Source organism: Vanacampus margaritifer, chromosome 12 (genome assembly GCF_051991255.1).
Source record: "Vanacampus margaritifer isolate UIUO_Vmar chromosome 12, RoL_Vmar_1.0, whole genome shotgun sequence".
In the NCBI taxonomy this organism is placed as follows: Eukaryota; Metazoa; Chordata; class Actinopteri; order Syngnathiformes; family Syngnathidae; genus Vanacampus; species Vanacampus margaritifer.
The window spans coordinates 1870615-1886227 of record NC_135443.1 but is presented as its reverse complement, the minus strand read 5'-3'; the positions used below and the strand labels follow the sequence as shown (position 1 = coordinate 1886227).

Below are 15613 nucleotides of genomic sequence, written 5' to 3'. Positions count from 1 at the left end.
CCCCCCACCCCCCCTCTAATCGCTTTTTCCCGCTGTTTTTTTTATGAAAGAGAAGGCAGTTCCTGCTGAATAATCCATAATCAATTTCACTGCAGCAGACAAAAAGAAAACAAGTGAATGGAGACCTGGGGCGGAAGGGGGGGGGGGGGGGCAACAAGCGTACATGAGTCAGTTTGATCAAAGGAAATTGAACAGAAGCATTTTGAATACTCTGAAGACCACCCCAAGTTTAGTAAAGGTAAGATTTGAACATAGCCTCAAATCATTCTTAAAAAAATATCATCTCAAAAGATTTATAGTACTTGGTTAAGCAATTCACTCTTTTTGTGTGGGAAGACATTACAGAAATAAAGATAAAGTACATCTTCCATTTTTGCCCTTTCAAAGGCTTCTTCTTAGGACCATACCCTACCCAATCACAATTTTTAGTAGAAATTAGGGCCTGAACAATAAAGATTTTTTTGATGCTGACGCTAATACTGATTTTTGCCATTAAAGTAGCATTGAGGAACTTTAAAAAAAATATTTTCATAACTCTTCTGATGAAACATCAACTTAAAACTAGTTGAATTGTATCTTTGCTATGGCCTGAGGGGGTCTTTATCATTTTTACAGCTTCCATTTTCAGGACTGAAAAGTGAAATCTCTCCAAAAGAATTACTTACAACAAGACCAGGAGTGACAGGAGAGAAAAAAAAAGCAGATTATGACTACACTGAAAATATAGCGCAATATCATGTGCTATCTAGATCTCATACAAGTGACTCTCAGCTTTGGGCCTCGTCTGAACAACTTTTATTTTTGCACGGGGCTTGGGAGTGAGTCGCGAGGATGAAGGAGGGAGGATGGGGAAGTGCGGTGAAGGGGGTCCTCTCCAGGTCGCTTAGCGTGAAGGCTGACACAAATCCGGGCGAGAAGTATCAAAGTAGTGAGTTAAGGATGGCAGCGGTCACACGATATCATCGTCAGCTTCATGTCTGCAGGTTAACTGTCAAAAGATGAGAAGTGCGCGCCCAGCCCTGAGAGGAGCGGCGGAGTGGAGCCAACCGGTAGCTGTCGTCTCTGCCCCCAACCTTGGACATGAGTACCTGTCACTTCGCCTCTCCTAACCCTGCAACCCCTCCCTCTCTTTGGCTGCGACTCTACTAAGGGTGCACTTGATTTTGCAGCAAGGTAAAGACTGTGCAGGAAACAACAAAAGCGCAAGCAAACGGCACATTCTTGACGTTATCTTCAGATCATTAACTCATTTGCTCCCCCCAAAATGTAATATTTCCAGGGTCCCAAAAACGTGTTGATATGTTTTTTTATGTTTTTTTTTTATGCTAGAGCATACAGAAGGCTTTGATGCAGCCTCTGAACTGAAGAGAAAGCAATTGTAGTTATTACAAAAACAGCCAGCAGGTGGTAGCGGAGTATAAGAGATCAACCAGGGCCAAGTTGCAAAAGGCCTTTTTTCCCCCTGTTTTATAAAACAGAATTGTGAATAATAATGAAACTTAGCTACATGCTAATGCTAATTGCTGCACAACTGAGACCGATAGAAATATACTTATACTAAGAACAAGAAACGGTTCTTATAGCAATTAAACACAATAATCTGTGGATTTTGCAAAACCAGTCAAAATCAAGTAAAACAGCCAGGAGCGAAGGGGATTGCTTCCTGCGAGTGAATGAATCAAGGCTTAATTAAGGTAGCACACCATGATGTAGAAATTAGAACGTAGAGATAAACCTATATTTTTTTTCAGGGCCGACACGATGCAGATTAGTAGTCAAGGAGGCCGATAACCGATATTGGCATAAAAAAAAAAATTCTAATTCAAATGTAAATCTTGACTGTTGTGAAGGCTTACAGCATGTTTACTGAACTTTTTTTTTTGTAGGTACCTGAAAAGTCTGCTTAAGTACAGCCTGAACCTCTTGCTGAGAAATTTAAATGGACAGCGTAAGAGAGTTCAAGGTGAGGTCGCATGAGCAGTGCAGGTGCAGACCCGACAACACACGAGCACAACACACCCACCCCTTTCCTCAGCAGTATCCTAACCCCCCTCCAAATCCCTCACCCCACCCTTGTTCTCGAGTGTCAGAAGTGATCAAAAGTGCACGGCGTCGCGAGTGCTGACAAGCGATGACTAGCTAGCGGCAGGTGGGCAGCGCGGGCCGGCATATGCTTCCGCTAAATCCACCAAATCCACACCTCATCAAAATGCAGCCCCCCCCCCCCCCGTCCAATTGAGCTCCCGTCCCAATTCCGCAGCTCCGGACCGCTCTGCCCGCTAGTGACACCTGTGGACAAAAAGTGACACGGCGCTTAATATTTCATGGAGCGTGCACAGTGGGGCGCGTAATCCAAAGTGAATTCCCTCAGAGCGCTTGCATTTACATGAAATCAAGTCACTCCGCATCAGTCACATCACCTGCAAAGCACCAACCCCCCCTCCCCGCTTCGTCCCTCTGTAAGGCCCACCCTCCCTCTCCGTCCACACACACACAGCCGGGAGTGTGCGAGAGCGAGCGCAGGGGAAGCGGCTGCATCATTCATGAGGGTTAAGGCCGAGCAGCGAGCGAGCGAAAGAGTAGTTTCTCTACTTTCCGCTCCTTCCGTTTTACACCGTGACGACTAAATGGACGCCGCCCAGCGCTTGTGTGTCTTAAGAAGCTGCGGTTTAGGCCAGAGTGTACGGAAGAGGATTAGGGCCAGTGAAGAGAGGGAGGGGAAAAAAACAACTTTGGCAGGATTCACACTTTTTTCTTCACTTTATTCTAAGAATTCTGACTTAAATCTCAGAATTCTCACTTTAAAGTGAAAATAATAGTAGCACTAATAATTCTCAGAATTCTGACCTGACTCACTTTAAAGTCAGAATTCTCACTTGTATAAAACAGGGATGTGATTTGACCAAAGTGAAATTATCTGAAAATTTAGCCGAGGGTCTGGGGGCCGCTGGCACCCAGCTAGGTCCAGGGAGCTCATGGGTTTTCCGTGTTTTTAAGTACTTTCAATGCACTCACATGACAAAGAAATAGACAAAACAACAGCATAAATTTTCAATGTATATTGAACTATCCCATATAAAATGGCAGTTTTAGTCAACTCAAAATCAGTCACATTCAAAAACATTGGACTGCCTTTGCTTTTAAAAACTATCACTGAGAATATCATCATATCTAACTAATGTGATTACTAAGTTAACACATAAATAATGTTGAAGAGTTCAAATTTCATGAACAAATAATTGTATCATGACCAAATGAAAAGTAACTCATATTAGAGCATACCACAAATGTCTTTGTTATAGCAGAAGATGTTATCTGTCGGAGTCATGTGCATACACAATGAACTACTAAAAAAATAAAAAAATTAAAAAAATCGGAATTTTTTTTTTTGGGGGGGGGGGATAAAAAAAGCGGAATTCCGCGAATTAGCGGAAAAATCACATCCCTGATAAAAGAATAAAGTGAGATTCCTGCCAATTTTTTTCTCTCTCTTCACTGGCTCTAACCCTCTCCGTAAGAGTGTGTCTACGTGTGGTTATAAATCAAGCCTTCTTTTTTTTTTTTTCTACACTGCCAAGTCAGGCACCAAAACTTCACATCCACGAGCCATCACGACCGCGCGAGAGGAGCTGATCCCGCGCGGGGCCGAGCGCTTCCTCCTCCCTGTCAATTAGCTGACAGCGGCAAAATGCATCATTTATTAATCGCTCTAAGAAAAAAAAAACAAAGAGAGGGGAGGAGGACGGCGCTTGGCAAAAATAAAGCACTTAAAAGCCAAGCCGCCGCCGCCGTCAACGCGCATTTGACAGCAAGTCCGCTAACGAGTGGTGAATTCTGACAATGTCGGCTATCTGTCACTGAGACGATTCCACCACTTCCTCCCCCCTCCTCTTCCAAGCTCACCCAGGACAAAAAAAAACATGAGGCTCGGGAGGGAAATAACCGTCAGGCGGCAGCGGGATTCGTCTCCAAAAGTAGCGAGCCATTTAAAACTGTCACAAAGAACAAAAGACGAGAAACTTTAAAGACACCGCGACAATAGTTCTCACATTCAACAAGAGTGAAGAATTTTCAAGCTTAACATGATGTCACTGGCAAAAATATAATAGATGACAAAGCTGCTTTAATTCAGTGTTTTTTTTAAACTGGGTTCGATGGAACTCCAGGGATTCGGCAGAGGTCGAGACACACCCGACGACTCATATGATTGGTGACGATATGAAAACTGTGCTATAGTGAGTTGACTGTTGACTTTCATAAACTGGGATCTTTTTTTTGATGGTTGAACACAATTGGACGTCCATCTCAAAATCAGTCCGGCCACGTCATTTTGGGTGGTCGGCTTTTACTGAAATCCAGGGCTGGGTTTCGATTCTAATTTCCTCAATTGACTAGATTTTGATTCACAAAAGATCAGTTTGATTCGATTTTCTTTCACTCAAGTTGATTCACTTTGTTTCAATCTGCTATTGATTGATTATAGAACATCAATTCTTCTTAAATGTTAAAAGGAACCCTGACTGTAATGACAAGTTTGCTCCATATGATTTATATATATATATATATATATATATATAGCAGTTTAATCTATTTTGTAGAAACTTTATTTGTACTTCTGCCGCCATTGTTGTTTACGTCTTATACGGGTATAAAGTGGTATAAAGAAAGCGAGATAAAACTCTGCAGCGCTCCTAAAAGGGCGGTCAAAACTCTTGAATGCGTCTGGTGAATGACGAGAGCACGGCGTGGGGGAGGTCGACGCTCCCAATTGCATGTTGCTTCTTTAGTAACGCTACGAGGACGAAAACGTAACATACAGAAACATTTGATACAAACAAATTGGCCTTTAAAACACAATTTTCTTATGAATTTATGGGGAAAAGAAATCATTTCATGGTTTTATGAATCGATATCAGGCTCGAGAAGGAAAATCGCTTCGAAAATCGATATTAATTGTTTTTTTTTCTCTTTAAACCCAGCCCTACTAAAATCTCTTTCCAAATGGCTAATTGTCTTCACTTTTCAAACCAGTGAGATATTGCAAGAATTTTTTTGTTCCTAAACTCCTTTTTTTTTTATATATATAAATTGAAAAATAAATACAAATAAAAAATCTCCAGGAAAAATAAAATAAATAAATAAATTGAAAAATAGTTGAACAAGCCATTTTCCTTTACTTTTCTATTCAAAATCAGTTATCCATCGGGAAACCATGAGTGCAACAATGTGGCCTGTAACAAAACAGCCTTCTGCCCCCGCTGCTGCAGGCAAACTGGGCTCTAGCAGAATCGCTTGGGGCTGCTGCATCCACAAACGTCTGGCGTCCTGTAGGTGGCGGTAAAGTCTAGGATCCAGCTCAGAGGCCCGGAATTAAGCTACTCAACATTCCCATCCGACAACATTTCCTCAAAGTCAGTAGTGCTCTTTATTGCGATAGGGAAGTTGTGACCTCCTCTAAAAACTTTGCCATCTCTTGGCAGAGCTCTCCAGAGAGAGCACGTGTTTGCTTCATCTCCTCTCGCTCAAACGCTCTCACATGCGGGGGCGGGGGGGATCAGGCCTCTTCGCCCTTGGCTGCCCCGGTCCGGTGAAATCCGTCCCAGTTGGGAGGGTGGGGTATTAATATTTGAGGTGAAGCGCTCCTTTTAAAAGCTCTTTCTGCTACAAAATACCTCTCATAATCCCCCGTCTACATTGCAAAAAGAACACTAAATGCTTGCTTTTCAGATGGGACGCACAGACAGATGGCTGGCAGGTTGCCGTCTATTTTTGTCATTGTTGGGGGTCTCACGGCAGCCCATACGTGACTATTACTACTATCACATGATAACTCACGTTTGAAATTGCAGCCCCAGCAATAGTTTTTTAGTAGAATATTGAGATTGAACTGCATGTGAACCAACAAAGAGTAAAGGAGACATACTTTACTATGGTAAACTGACATAAGATAAACAGAAAGAAAACTTCATTTCTCCGGATGACATCCGATTTCAGGCTAACGTGGCCTTTCCCACCACATGCAACATTCGGACAGACTGTCACTATAATTAAAGGAATGGGTGAATTATTAAAGTGTGTGAATATTAAACTGCCATTTAAAAGAGGGCATTTAGAATGTTAAATGTCTTTCCATCCTTCCTACACCAGGGTTTCTTTAGGTATCAGCAAAACTAATTTAATGTTTTTTATCGCCATTTTTAATGGAACTTAAAACTACTTTAATGCCCACGTCATACTGCATACAACGCACACACACACACACATTGTACATCTATGCATGCTAGTAAGGGCTGTCAATTGATTACATTTTTAATCATAATTAATCACATGATTTCCATAGTTAACTTACAATTACTCACACGTTATATATATATGTTCTAGATGTACCCCAAAAATATTTTTTGCAAGTTTTTCATACTCTTGTTAACATAAAAGCGAACAATTATGGTTACCAAATACCAATCTGGTTGTATCTTTCAGTTCATTGATTTTACAGTAAGTAATTCATAAAGTTATTTGAAGTTAAAAAGATTAGGGTTAAGGTTAAAAACAACTAAATACACCAGTTAAAAGGAATGTGAAATGTTGAGTCATAAATTTGTGGTGAGGTAATTTCCTGCCCCTAGGTGGCATTTGTGTATGATGTTGGTCGTTGGAGACAGGAACAGTACATGTATTGTATTGCCTACATAAATTTTATTTCATTTTTAATGCCGTTGAACATTGATATTTAATAGCTTTTGATGTCATTTAAGGCTCTAATTTTAGCTAAATCCATTTAATGTCATTGAATGCATTCAATGCTTTTTAATGACCCAATACACGAGTGTGTGCGCGCGTACGTACCGGCTGTGTTGTTGTCCTTCGCGTGCTGTGTCAGCAGCGGCCTGAAGTAATGAGGTCTGATGGGTAAATTCTGTTCTTTCATCATCTTCATCAGCTCCAAAGACACGTCTGCAAGAAAAGAAAGTCTCCTTTATTGATGTTACCAGCGTGGTGTTGCTTTGCATTCCACAATGTATCCCGATTAAACGGCGTACCGGTCTTTTTGGCCTGCAGGGCGCAAAGCAGAGTGAAGGTGAACGGCGAAGTGTGTAAATTAAGCTCCTGCAGCTCTTTGCAATAGCGGCTGATCCTCTCCAGTGGCTGTAATTGTTAGAATATAATGTACATAAGTTATCCCATATTTACTCTTATAGTATTGCAAAGCATTTATTCAGCAGTATAAACTTGTTTGAATCATGAAGTTGTCGGTGAGGAAAAGCAGAGCGTGACAAAGAGCATGACTCCTACTTGTGCAGCTGCAGAACAGGAACTGTGCCCTTAAGGACTGAAACGTTTTGTTGTTGGAGCGCCGAAGAAAAAGACATCTTTATTATTATCTGTGCAATGACTCATATCAGCGATGGTTTTAATGTTTCTGATGTGTTCCCCTTCCCCTTTAGAGCAGCAATGGCTATGTAACTAGGGAACGCCCTGTAAAAAAAATTAAAAGAGAGGGCTCGGGAGAGTGTGCGTCAGAGCGGGTAGGAGATTGTAATCTGTGCACATCTCTGTCCGTTCTCCTCGCGAGTAAAAATAATCTAAATCTCTTATCTTCCTTCCTTGTCTGTAGTTTATTAAATGTTCTAGGTTGACTAAACCAGGGATGTGATTTGACCAAAGTGAAATTATCTGAAAATTTAGCCGGGGGTCTGGGGGCCGCTGGCACCCAGCTAGGTCCAGCTCATGGGTTTTCCGTGTTTTTAAGTACTTTCAATGCACTCACATGACAAAGAAATAAACAAAACAACAGCATAAATTTTCAATGTATATTGAACTATCCCATATAAAATGGCAGTTTTAGTCAACTCAAAATCAGTCACATTCAAAAACATTGGACTGCCTTTGCTTTTAAAAACTATCACTGAGAATATCATCATATCTAACTAATGTGATTACTAAGTTAACACATAAATAATGTTGAAGAGTTCAAATTTCATGAACAAATAATTGTATCATGACCAAATGAAAAGTAACTCATATTAGAGCATACCACAAATGTCTTTGTTATAGCAGAAGATGTTATCTGTCGGAGTCATGTGCATACACAATGAAATACAAAAAAAAAAAATAAATAAAAATCTGATTTTTTTTTGGGGGGGGGAGATAAAAAAAAAAGCGGAATTCCGCGAATTAGCGGAAAAATCACATCCCTGCTAAACCTGACAGTAATATAAATACCGACATTAAAAACAGGTCACCTCAAGCAACAAGAACATTTGGAGAGTGCAGACATCCGACAAGGCTTAAAAAATGCTTCCCTGTGACACCAGTGAACGGGCAACTTTCCTAGGTCCTAACATCCTAAGACTCAAATAATGAGCAATGTCAAGCACCGTGTCCATGTTGATACAATGTCTCAGGAAGAAGTTTCCCAGGTTGGGCGAGTCTGCGTTGCTGTCGTCGTCCGACTGCAACCGGGGAAACTTTTTCAGCATGAGGAAAGCCGTTTCGTCGTCGCCCCGCGTGATGAGGCTCAGACACAAGTTAATTGCGTCTGCAAGATAAGAATCGTTTGAAGACAGAATTGAAAGACAGCCATTAACGGCACTTGGCAAAAACTAATTGAAACACACCTGGAACGTAGCCCCTCTCGTGCCTCAGGCGCTCCACCATTTCGGGGATGTGCTGCTTATGCCCGGCCTTGGCCAGAGTAAAGATCACGTCTAGGATGTCTCGGTCCATCAGACTGCAGTCAGCATTTTCCGCCTCTTCCAGTGTCTGATGTGACCCAGGCATCATTACTGATCCAAACAGTAAAGGATAGAATATGCAATTCAATGAAGACACACACACCTTCTTCAGACTGTCCATGTCTCCCTTCTCAGCGTAGGCATTCAGCAGAGACACAAATGTGTCGGGCCCCCACTCGATTCCGGCTTCCATCATGACAGACAGGATGTTCTTTGCGCTCTCTATGTCGCTATCAAACACAAAACATTTCTAGCCTGTTAGCCATGTGCACAACATGTGCGTGTTATGCTGTGACTCAAACTGATACATTTCAAGTTGGCAAAAATTATTTTCTGCATCACATTTGTGCATATCAACAGATACAATGGTTTATTTCACTTCATTGGCAAGTTGTGTTAAAAAAAATGGCATGTAAGCAAACAATTATTTTGATTAGACCTTCTTTTTTTTCTCTCTCTAACACTATTGGATAATTAAACATACTCCTTGCCAAATTGACCCAGGAAGAAAAACATCACACGAGGGTTAAATTGAAATAAGAAATAAAGTAATTTAAAAAAAATATTTGTGTGTATGTGCGAGAATGAGTGAGAGAGAAATTAAATCTTAAAAGGGAATGAAACGGAATGTGTATTTTAGACCCTTGTGAGGTAAAAAATTAAATAAAAAATAAATAATACAATGCAATTTCAAAAATAATAAATAAAAACAATCTTAATGAGACAAAAAGGACCAAGGCATGCAGAGAATTCTTAAAAATTACATTTTCTCTGCACTTAAAACGGATTAATTTGACCACACAACAGGACGATTAAAGTTAAGAGGCAGAAGCAGCAGCGCTCACCCTGCTCGAGCATGGCCTGTTATCAGCGCGTTAAAAACGGCTTCGGTGATGGGGAGGTCTTTGCTCTTCATGAAACCCAAAATGGTGCTGCAAATGAAGCAAGTAAAACAATCATTAGCGGGAATTCAGAAAGACACAAAATATCCCCAGCAATTACAACGTTATCAATTAATAATAATTGTTTAAAGGAGACATCATGGTGCATGTTTTGGACAATTGAAAACAAGTCAGTCAGTTTTGAGGAGTGGTCCTGACTTGGGCATACGAGCTCATCCCACTGCCTTCCACTGAGGGGCCAAGGCCAAATACGGCTATAGCTCATTAACTTTTGGTTTTACCGTGAAAGTAGGCATCTTGAAAGAGGCGTATCTTCTTTACCTTGTCAAGCTGCCAAATCAAGGGTGGAGAAACTCTACGTAGGGGCCTGTTCTTATATCGCTTAGCCCACTGTGATGTCACAATATGGGGGGGGGGATCTCAAGAATCTCATGCACATTTAACAAAAGATGGACTTGGTTATTTAATGTACCGCTTGATGAGCAGGGAGCCACCCCTGATGCCAAACTATTTTTTATAGAAGCAATTAAAGTCAACTTTCCAATTTGTCCCCGTAAAAGAGCAGAAAATACATTCACAAGCTCACCTGGCACCTTCAATGTCTCCAATCTGACAGTAGGCAGTGATGAGTCTCTGGTATGTAACCTATAATCACAAATGACTCAACTTAAACAGAAAAACAAACAAGATAATGTGTGAGGAAAATGTGCATTAAACATTAACCAAAACAAATGTTCTTATCATGATACTGGCAACAACAACATCCATCATGTCCCTTCACTGTTCATGTGCTTTCCTCTTCTTACTCTGTTTGGCAGGATGTTGGCCGCCTCCATATTAGCCAGGAAGTCGGTGGGCGAGAACTTGAACTCATTCTGCAGGTACACCTTTAGTAAGGAGTTGTAGTGACTCACATCATATTGTGCACCTTGGGAAAGAATAAAACAAAATCGCATTGCTGCAATTGCTCTCGTCTGTAGCTGTAGAAAAGCTAATAAAATGTTGGTAGAAACCCTAGTAACCCCCCCCCCCCATTATTTTTGTCTTATGGTGTAATGTGTTTATGTAAAAAAAATACAAATAAATGTAGATTTTTGCTTATTTAAAAGAGTTAAATCGGTTAGCTGATTAATCGACCGGGCCCCAAAAAATGGGAGACTTCAGCAAAAAGCTCCATTGTGCGAGTCCTCCCACCCAGTTTCTGCAGCTCCTCCCAGACACGGTGAGCCAGCTTGGTGCGCTCCTCTATTTCCATTTCCGGCAGCAGAGAGCCACAGCTCCGCAGCAGTAGCAAGGCCAGGTTGCTACTAGGATAACCTGCAACAACACAGAAGCAGTGTTTGTTATCAGTGATAAACATGTGCAACATGCATCTATAGTTGAGAAAAATATTTGTTCCAATTCATAAATTGAAGGGGTTTCAGCACATCTGTCGCAGTTACCTGTCCTGCAGATGTCCTGCAACATGCGCAGCAGCAAGGTCTTGGTGATGCGACCGGTCCTCCTCACCGAACGGTCCAGCTTGGCCCAGACCAAATCAAAGTGCTTCGCCTGTTGGGAGTGCACCGCCACGCTGGGCTTGTTCTGCTGCTCCGTGGCCACACTGTAGCTGCGGCCGCATCCCGCTGTGCGTGGCCACACATTGCTGGTGGTGTTGAGGGAGGGAAAGCAATAATTACATGAACAATCAGGATTATAAGCATCCAATTCTGCAGTGAGAAATGATCAAATTCCACTTACTTCCTCCAAAGACTTTAATCTATTACTACAAACAATGTATCTCCGTTCATCTATCTAAGCCATAGATGTAGAGTGACCAGCAGAACAATTACACGTTTTTCCATTAGGTATGATTAACATTTTGTATCTACACTACTTGCCGACATTCAGACAAGAATAATAGCTTAGTAACTACTAATGTACGTAATATTTTGAGTGAATTTGGAAAGATCAACAATATTTCCACAGTAACTTTTGTGACATTTTAATTTGGTGGCATCAGGCGTGACATTGGGTTGTTATAATGTAAAATGTGCCCCCTTGGTCAATAAAAGGTTAATTAAGCTCTAGTTCACCGCATTCAACTCAACTCATTCAATTAACCTTGCATGCATGTTTTTGTATGTAGGAGGAACGTGGTAACCACTAGGCCGCAGACAAGACAGTGACTATAGAGATATAGAGGTCTATATGTGGCTCTTTTTAAAATATATCCTCCGTTATTCACTGTAAAAACTCCCCTACTGAGTGACAATATGAAAATAACTGTGATAGGTCCATCAGTGACCTTCAACTGACACACTAACTTTGGTTCTGATTAATAGCAAGATGCTACATAACATGGACATCATCAATTTACGATGGTCTGTGAAAATCGTGAATTAAACCTCACATTAAATCGGTTCGTGCACAATCTAAAAGCCTATGTTAATAACTACAATGCAGTTGTAAAAGTCAATGCACAATTCCAAGTGACCAAAAGGCTTGTTACGCACATTAACCTGATTACCTAACACTAACAACAGGGTGCCTTTTTTTTTTTTTACGTTCAACGTTTTTATGTAAAAGTACAAATCATGCTTGTTATGTGGTTGTCATTGAGTCCCAATGACATCCGCGCATCATGCTAACACGCGTGGATGGCGGCTACCGAAGCTAGCCGCTTACCAGGACGCGTTTTCCACACTCGGGCGCTTCTGTCTGGTCAACACTCCCGTTCTGCCAACACCGACACTTCCGCTGTACAGCCGACTAAGCGGCGGTCCAGTTCTTCTGGTTCCCGCGATTTGGAGCAAACCCGAAGGCGAAAACTTGAGGAACCGTGCGGATCTCAAGAGCGCGGCCATGTTTGCTGTGTCGCAGGCATCAATGATGAGCGTGACTTCCGGGCAACGTCACCAAAGCATCGCGAGATATTTGGCTGTGAGATTTAAATCGCGATGCGCATGAAATTATTTCATGGTTGCGTTTTTTGTCCCCTGAAATACTGGTCCACATATTCTGGCATTGTCCTTATACCGATATACAGATTCTGGAGAAAAAAAATGTGTCTTGTTTTATTATTGATCATATTGACTTCATGTATTTTCTGGAAAAATGTACTATGAATGTAAAATGGCCACAATATCAGGCTAACACATTTTTGCAGCGTTTGATATTCTACACTATTTAATTCTGCCATCATGGGAGAACATGTAAAATACATAGATTAAAAGATAATTGCCCAAATTATGATTTTCGTGTAAAATCATCAATTATCAATAAATGCCACTTTAAATGAATACAAACTTAAATTGTTCAATAGTATAACAAGGAATGCCACGAAACAAATGACCTGTTACACACTTTATTGTACAAGCACACAACTCTTTATGAACTCCATCCAACATTTTATGAATAGTGACAGAAAATGTAATAATAAAATAAAATATCATCTAAAACATTTATAAAAGTTGTTAATTTAATTCTTGGATCAGCATACTATTACTTTTCCTCTTTCCCTTTTTAAAGCTCTCCTCAACTAGCGTCTTTGTTTCCTCCACACTTTTCCTTTGGCCGTCTCGGCGACCGTGCTCGTTCCACAGCTCCAAAGCCAACCCGCGAGTGTCATGCGAATGTTCCAGCGTCCAAGCTTGAAAGAATTCACACTTCTTGGAAGCCAAGAAGTATTTCTGTCTCTTTGCTCCTTCTTCTCCCTCCTTAGAAAAAGAGGCCCTGGCTCGGGAGAGCGCCGAACGCAGCTGACTCAGGGCCGCCAGGATGTATTCTGCGGCGTTCTCCTTGGTTCTACCCGTCAGGACGTGGGCGGCAGCTTCTACCGCCAAGTCTGTGGCGCGGGATTCTTGTTTGTGGAGGTATCCTCCTCCTAAAATGAGAGTCTCGCCGTTGTGCACGGCCTCTTGAACAGAGTTGAAAATCTTGCTGGTGCTTAGAGCCTCGGACAACGTGAGCATCATGTCACAGAACTCAAACAGGAGTGAATCAGCATCGCCGTTGAAGAGCTGCAATGTGAAAGTGTAGCAATAAAGAGTGTTGATCACACTGTAGCAGATCAATGGAGAAGGATTTGGACACAAAGAGCTCAGTTTGGGGATTTTTGCAGAAATGGTTGGAACAGCAGAGAGAGCGAGGATTGACCTTTTATTCTTGCTCTTAGTCTTTTTGACATTTTGGTTTGAATTCTGAACCTCCTCCTCCAGTACCTCCACCAGCGCTCTCCCTGCCTCGTCGTGTTCCTTCCACCACGGCCTCCACACGGGGATTAAGCCGCCGAGAGCGCCCCCCTTCAGCAGACCGGTGAACTTCTCCTTCTCCTGGCTGTCAAGGAGCGCCCACAGCTCCTCTTCGGAGAGCTTGTCGAGGTCAAGCTCTGACAGATGTTGGGCCACGTTTTCCGACGGCTCCTCATCTGCTTCCTGGCCTCCAATCTCTTCCAGTGTTCTCAAGATGTCCTCAATCTCCCCCGCACCATCTGCTCCCGATTCCTGAAGTTCAGGTAATCTGGACAGCAGCTCCAGAGCCTCAATGTTGCCTTCTTGCTCCATCCCGGCTTCTCTTAACACGCTTTCCATTCCTCCGTTTGTCTCTTGTGCCTTTTGTCTCAGCCCGAGAAGAATCTCATGCATTTTCTTCTTCCCCTCTTGGTCTGTTTCCCCCATGTTTTTCAACTCCTTAAGAACAGACTCCTTGTAGAACTCTTCTGAGCACATGGAGTGATCCGGACTGCGGTAGCAAGCCACGCCGCAGTAATGCAAGTTGCACCGAGGGCACGTGTAACACGCAGGCTTACAGTTGCACAGCATGCACAATTTTGAGTTCTTCCCAACAGCCGAAGCCTGAGTGATGAATTCTTCTTGTCCAGAAGAAGTCTCTCTTCCGGGGAGCAGGATTCCATCCCTGCTGACTGCCGAGGCATCCTCTGCTTCATCCGGCCACTCGTCTTTTGGACCGATGTCTGTCAGAAGATTCCTCACTGACGGGGGAAGTTTCCGTCTAATTATTGGATTCATTATTGTCACAACAGCACAGGATAATTCGGCGTCTTAACCTGAAAACCTGAGACGTAAGCAAAACAGACTTATAGTACCGTAGTGTCACGTGGTCATAACAAAGACGAAAAGATGAATTCAAAACTGTATTAGCGTCAATTGCAGACTCGACGAGTGCTTCTAACTGAATTACAAACACGTTTCGTGCCATTTACGACATTTCGACACCAATTTATCATACTACAATTTCTTTCACTCACCTATTTGGATTAGCAAACACGTCTGGCCAACGAATCAGTGCGCCGCCATGTTGGATTGTGATGACGTATTCTTAAAGAGACAGTGTCCCGATGATGCCATTGTACATTAAATACATAACAGAAAAGCCCCCCCCCCCCCCCCCAAAAGGAAATTTTAGTTCGTTTTTTGTGTATTTAGAATTAAACTAATAATGTAGGCAATTATAAACGTTTAGGGTGGTGTGTGTTGATTACTCGCAGATTTTCACTATTCACATCAAGTCCTCTGACTGCACCATGCATAGTGAGATACAATTCAAAACATGACCTCTATTTTTAAACTAATAAGCACACTTTGAAATATAATCAGTCTTTCTCACACATTTTTATCATTGTCTATTTTTATATGTGTCTTCCTGATTCCGTAGTGCATCCACATCTCCCACGGGGCTGTTTGCTTTGAGGTGATCGTCTCCTGCGGGGGAGTAAACCACAGTAAAGGTCACGCAGGTGGGGAGTTGTCACATGGCTGTCCACCCCTCGTCGGGCAAACGGGTCCCCGTGATGCCTAGCGTACCCTGTGGGCGGAAGATGGAATAAGACAAAGGGGTCTAAGGTTGACGTGTGCCATGCTGCCCCCCCCCCCATCCCCCCTTCTTCCCCTGCCCCTGGCTGCTGTGCCAGCATTCCTGGGCAGACTGGTGCCTTCTTGTGTCTCCTTCCTCCCACTCTGGCATGTCCAGTGACAT

At 42.3% G+C, this 15613-nt stretch overlaps 2 protein-coding genes across 2 annotated transcripts in view; both read right to left on the bottom strand.

Moving 5' to 3' along the window:
- lrpprc (leucine-rich pentatricopeptide repeat containing) overlaps positions 1-12521 on the bottom strand; it is a 64592-nt gene extending 52071 nt beyond the window's left edge. The window contains exons 1-11 of the mRNA XM_077582290.1: positions 12305-12521; positions 11080-11282; positions 10832-10954; positions 10444-10565; positions 10224-10282; positions 9581-9667; positions 8839-8965; positions 8619-8763; positions 8379-8539; positions 7041-7146; positions 6847-6954 (exon numbers count right to left, since the gene is read on the bottom strand). Of these exons, the coding sequence (XP_077438416.1) occupies positions 6847-6954; positions 7041-7146; positions 8379-8539; positions 8619-8763; positions 8839-8965; positions 9581-9667; positions 10224-10282; positions 10444-10565; positions 10832-10954; positions 11080-11282; positions 12305-12483 (1420 nt within the window). The 5' untranslated portion in view covers positions 12484-12521. The remainder of the gene's footprint in view (positions 1-6846; positions 6955-7040; positions 7147-8378; positions 8540-8618; positions 8764-8838; positions 8966-9580; positions 9668-10223; positions 10283-10443; positions 10566-10831; positions 10955-11079; positions 11283-12304) is intronic.
- A 446-nt stretch (positions 12522-12967) lies between these two features.
- Positions 12968-14952, bottom strand: znhit2 (zinc finger, HIT-type containing 2). The gene is made up of 2 exons (XM_077581989.1): positions 14886-14952; positions 12968-14692 (listed from the first exon to the last, which is right to left on the bottom strand). Exon 2 carries the CDS (start codon positions 14644-14646, stop codon positions 13093-13095), a length of 1554 nt encoding a protein of 517 aa, XP_077438115.1. The 5' UTR covers positions 14647-14692; positions 14886-14952; the 3' UTR covers positions 12968-13092.
- Between the last annotated feature and the right edge of the window lie 661 nt (positions 14953-15613).

Coding starts and splice junctions, on each gene's coding strand:
- znhit2 (XM_077581989.1), bottom strand. CDS start 14,646: ATGAATCCAATAATTAGACGGAAACTTCCCCCGTCAGTGAGGAATCTT.